Below are 4237 nucleotides of genomic sequence, written 5' to 3' on the forward strand. Positions count from 1 at the left end.
TTTTTCGGCTATATCGTCATGTACATATACAGGCTTCGGCCAAGAGCAATACACAGACTTTCCCATTCACTGATCGCCATTGTGACATGGTATTAGAGCCCGACAATTTCTAATCTTCCTTCTCGTTTGTTTTCTTTCGATGTCTTCTCCTCTCGACACCGAATCTGCTTCGATTTCTACCGAATCTGTTGTTCCCGTCATGTCTTCGACAACGCACAACACGATTTCGAGCTTACCTCGACGAACTATATCTCCATTCGACCTCAGCCCAAGCGACAACCCAGGGCTCGTTCTGTCTCAACCACTCCTTCGTGGTCATAACTACGATGAGTGGTCGATCAATATCCGTCATGCTTTGAAGTCAAGGAAGAATTTTGGTTTTGTGGATGGAAAAATTGTGCCTCCTGATCCGGATTCGGCTGATTACGAGGATTGGGAGACGAATAATTCTCTCATTGTGTCCTGGATTATCTTAAGCGTCGTTTTGGCATGACAACCGCTCCACGCCTTCTTCGTCTTCGTAGCGACCTCGCGAACTGTCGACAGAAGGGTTCGCCGGTGGAATCGTATTTCGGTCGTCTTACCAAACTGTGGGACGATCTTGTTACTCTTCGTCCCTTGAAGGTTTGTCGTTGTGGTCTCTGTAATTGCAATTTAAGTGCTGACTGGGAGAAGCAGAGGCAAGAAGACAGATTGTACGAATTTCTTCTCGGCCTCGATGACAAATACGGGATTGTGCGTTCTAACTTGCTTTCTCGTCAACCTTTGCCGTCGGTTGAAAAGGCGTACATGGTGGTCACTCAGGATGAGGCGTCCAAGGATTCTGTTTCGGTTGACATATCTGATGCTGCAGCATTCTCGGTCAATTTTGCATCGAAACCTCGTGTTTCTACTCCGGTCAAGGACAAGTCCGTGGTCTGTACCAACTGCAATCGTTCGGGACATGCGGCAGATAGTTGTTTTTAGATTCTGGGCTTTCCGGAATGGTGGGGTGATCGTCCCCGAAACCGCACTGGTCATGGTCGCGGTTCACAGCCTTCTGCACGTGGTCGCGGAGCTGTCCGTGTGAATTCTGTTCAGGCCACGACTCCGAGTCTCCTTGGTCCGTCACCATCTGTCTCTTCCGACAATCAACCTCCGTCAGGCCTCAGTGACGATCAGTGGAAAACTTTGGTGTCTCTCCTCAATGCCGGGAAGATTGGTGCTAATGCAAATTCATCGGGTATGTCTTCGTTTGACTCTTGGATCCTCGACACAGGGGCTTTGCATCATCTCACGGGTCGCCTCGAGTTGTTGCAAGATCCCATGTCGGTGACTCCCTGTAGCATTGTTCTTCCAGATGGTCGTCATGCTTTCGCGACTCGTTCTGGATCGGTCTCTTTGTCTTCACATCTCCACTTGTCCGATGTGTTTTACGTGGAGGGGTTGCATGTCAATTTGCTTTCGGTTTCCCAACTCCTTGGTGATGGTGATTACATTGTCCAATTCACTAATGTTATGTGTTCCATTCAGGACCGGGCTACGAAGACGCTGATTGGAGTGGGTGATTTGCGGGACGGGCTCTATTATTTCAAGGGTGTTGAGACTGCAGCGCCTGTACAAGCTAGTGACACTTGCTCTCCGGATTTGTGGCATCGTCGGTTGGGGCATCCTTCATCTTCGGTTTTAGAGCAGATTCCCGGGCTTCGGTTTTGTCGACAAGTTATTTCTTCTTCAGTTGCTTGTGATATTTGTTTTCGTGCGAAACAGACACGTGATTCTTTTTCTTTGAGTTCCAATAAAACTTCCGACGTTTTTCATCTTATTCACTGTGACTTGTGGGGACCGTATCGTACGCCTTCTTTTACCGGTGCTCGTTACTTCCTCACAATTGTTGACGATTTTTCTCGCGGTGTCTGGTTGTATTTATTGACCGATAAGAGCCAAGTCTCAGCTCATTTGATTGTTTTTTTTTGCTATGGTTCATCGGCAATTTGGCAAGCACGTTCGTATCATTCGAACCGACAATGGAACCGAGTTCATGTGCCTTGGTAATTTCCTCCGTGCTCAAGGTATCGTTCATGAAACCTCTTGTGTTGATACTCCTCAGCAAAACGGTCGTGCCGAACGAAAGCATAGGCATATTCTCAACATTGCACGTGCCTTGATGTTCCAGGCGAATTTTCCGATCGAATTTTGGGGAGACTGTATCTTGACCGCGGGTTTCCTCATTAATCGGACTCCGACGAAGCTATTGTCTGGGCGTACTCCTTTCGAAATTATCTACGCTCGCCCGCCCGATTATCATCATCTTCGTTCCGTGGGCTGCCTTTGCTATGCTCATAACAAGGACCATAAAGGCGACAAGTTCGCCTCTCGAAGCATTCGATCTGTGTTTGTTGGTTATCCCTCAGGCAAGAGGGGTTGGCGACTTTATGATCTTGAACAACGTCGATTCTTTGTGTCGCGTGACGTTCGCTTCTGTGAGGATCAGTTTCCATTCCGTGACAATCCAGTTGTACCTTGTTCTATTCCTCTCGGCCTCTCATCCTCCGAGGTTTGGCCGGTTCTCGTCGACGATGACCAGGTTATGGTGTCAGCGTGTCCATCTTCTTCGGTTTCTGCGCCTCTGGACTCTGTTTCGCCTACTTCTCCCATTGATTGCTCACATCCCTCGCCGGTCTTGAATCTCGATGACAGGGGGCTGTTCGGCACAAATTCCTGATGTTGATTCAACGACGGACAACATTTCTGACACAGATGATCTAGGCCGAGGAAAACGCACTAAGCTACCTTCGACACGACTTCGGGGATTTGTCACTAATACAGTCCGCATTTTGAGCTCGCGACCAACCTCTCCTCCTTCCTCTTCAGGTACTCCGTATCCGATTTCTCACTCGGTCAGCTGTGCGAAATTTTCTTCTTCTCACCGTGCTTTCCTAGCTGCCATAACCGACGGTATAGAACCGCGGTCCTATAAGGAGGCTCTTCGGGATCCTCGTTGGAAGGAAGCTATGCAGGCCGAAATTGATGCTTTGGTGAATAACCGGACTTGGACTATCAAATCACTCCCTTCGGGTAAAAAGGCAATTGGCTGTCAGTGGATTTTTAAAATCAAGTATCAATCAGACGGTTCCATCGAACGCTATAAGGCACGTTTGGTTGTTTTGGGAAATCGACAAGTAGATGAGCTAGATTATGGAGAAACTTTTGCTCCCGTGGCCAAGATGGTAACTGTTCGGACTTTCTTAGTCGTGGCGGCTGCTCGACAATGGGAGATTCACCAAATGGATGTTCATAATGCGTTCTTACACGGTGATTTACGCGAGGAGGTGTTCATGCGCATGCCTCCGGGGTTCGACTCTCCCATCTCTGGCCAGGTATGTCACCTCCGGAAGTCATTATACGGATTACGTCAAGCCCCGGGCTGTTGGTTTGAAAAACTTCGTGAAGCATTGCTTCACTATGGGTATGTTCAGTCTCAATCCGATCACTCGCTTTTCACGTTCCGCAAAGGCTCGACTCATCTTTGTGTTCTGGTATACGTTGACGACTTAATCATCTCTGGTAATTCGGCCATCGCTTTGCATGCTTTCAAGGAATATTTGAGCTCTTGTTTTCACATGAAGGACTTGGGAAAGCTCAAATATTTTCTTGGGTTGGAAGTTGCTCGGAATTCCGAAGGAATTTACGTTAGCCAACGGAAATACGCTCTTGATATAATCTCCGAAGTCGGTTTACTTGGCGGAAAACCGGCCCATTTTCCCCTTGATCAAAACCATCGTCTATCGCTGTCCAATAGTCCGTTACTTCTCGATCCCGGTCGTTATCGCCGTTTGGTGGGTCGACTAATTTACCTGACGGTTACTCGCCCCGAACTCACATATTCAGTGCACATCTTGTCTCAGTTCATGCAAAGTCCTCGTCAAGACCATTGGGACGCCGCAAACGTCCCCTATCTTCTGGAAGACCAAGAAACAGTCCACACCGGCATTGTCCTCGGCTAAATCCGAATACAGGGCCATGTGTGTTGCCACCTGTGAATTGTTGTGGATCAAAAGTCTCTTATCGAGTCTTGGCGTTGAACATTCTGACCCGATGTTACTACTGTGTGACAGCCAAGCCGCGATTCACATTGCCTCCAACGACGTGTACCACGAACGGACCAAGCATATTGAGGTAGATTGTCATTTTCTCCGTCACCATCTCGACAACGGGCACATTGTGACACAACACGTTTCAACGCGAGAGCAATTGG

At 48.2% G+C, this 4237-nt stretch overlaps 1 protein-coding gene across 1 annotated transcript; it reads left to right on the forward strand.

Annotated features, from left to right (window-relative positions):
* The first annotated feature begins 489 nt into the window (after positions 1-489).
* LOC104807073 lies at positions 490-2704 on the forward strand. Its single transcript, XM_010532187.1, has 3 exons — positions 490-915; positions 967-1662; positions 2090-2704. The coding sequence occupies exons 1-3, from the start codon at positions 490-492 to the stop codon at positions 2702-2704; spliced, it is 1737 nt and encodes a 578-aa protein (XP_010530489.1).
* The last annotated feature ends 1533 nt before the right edge of the window (positions 2705-4237 follow it).

The sequence above is a fragment of the Tarenaya hassleriana genome, unplaced genomic scaffold, assembly GCF_000463585.1.
Source record: "Tarenaya hassleriana unplaced genomic scaffold, ASM46358v1 Cleome1211, whole genome shotgun sequence".
In the NCBI taxonomy this organism is placed as follows: Eukaryota; Viridiplantae; Streptophyta; class Magnoliopsida; order Brassicales; family Cleomaceae; genus Tarenaya; species Tarenaya hassleriana.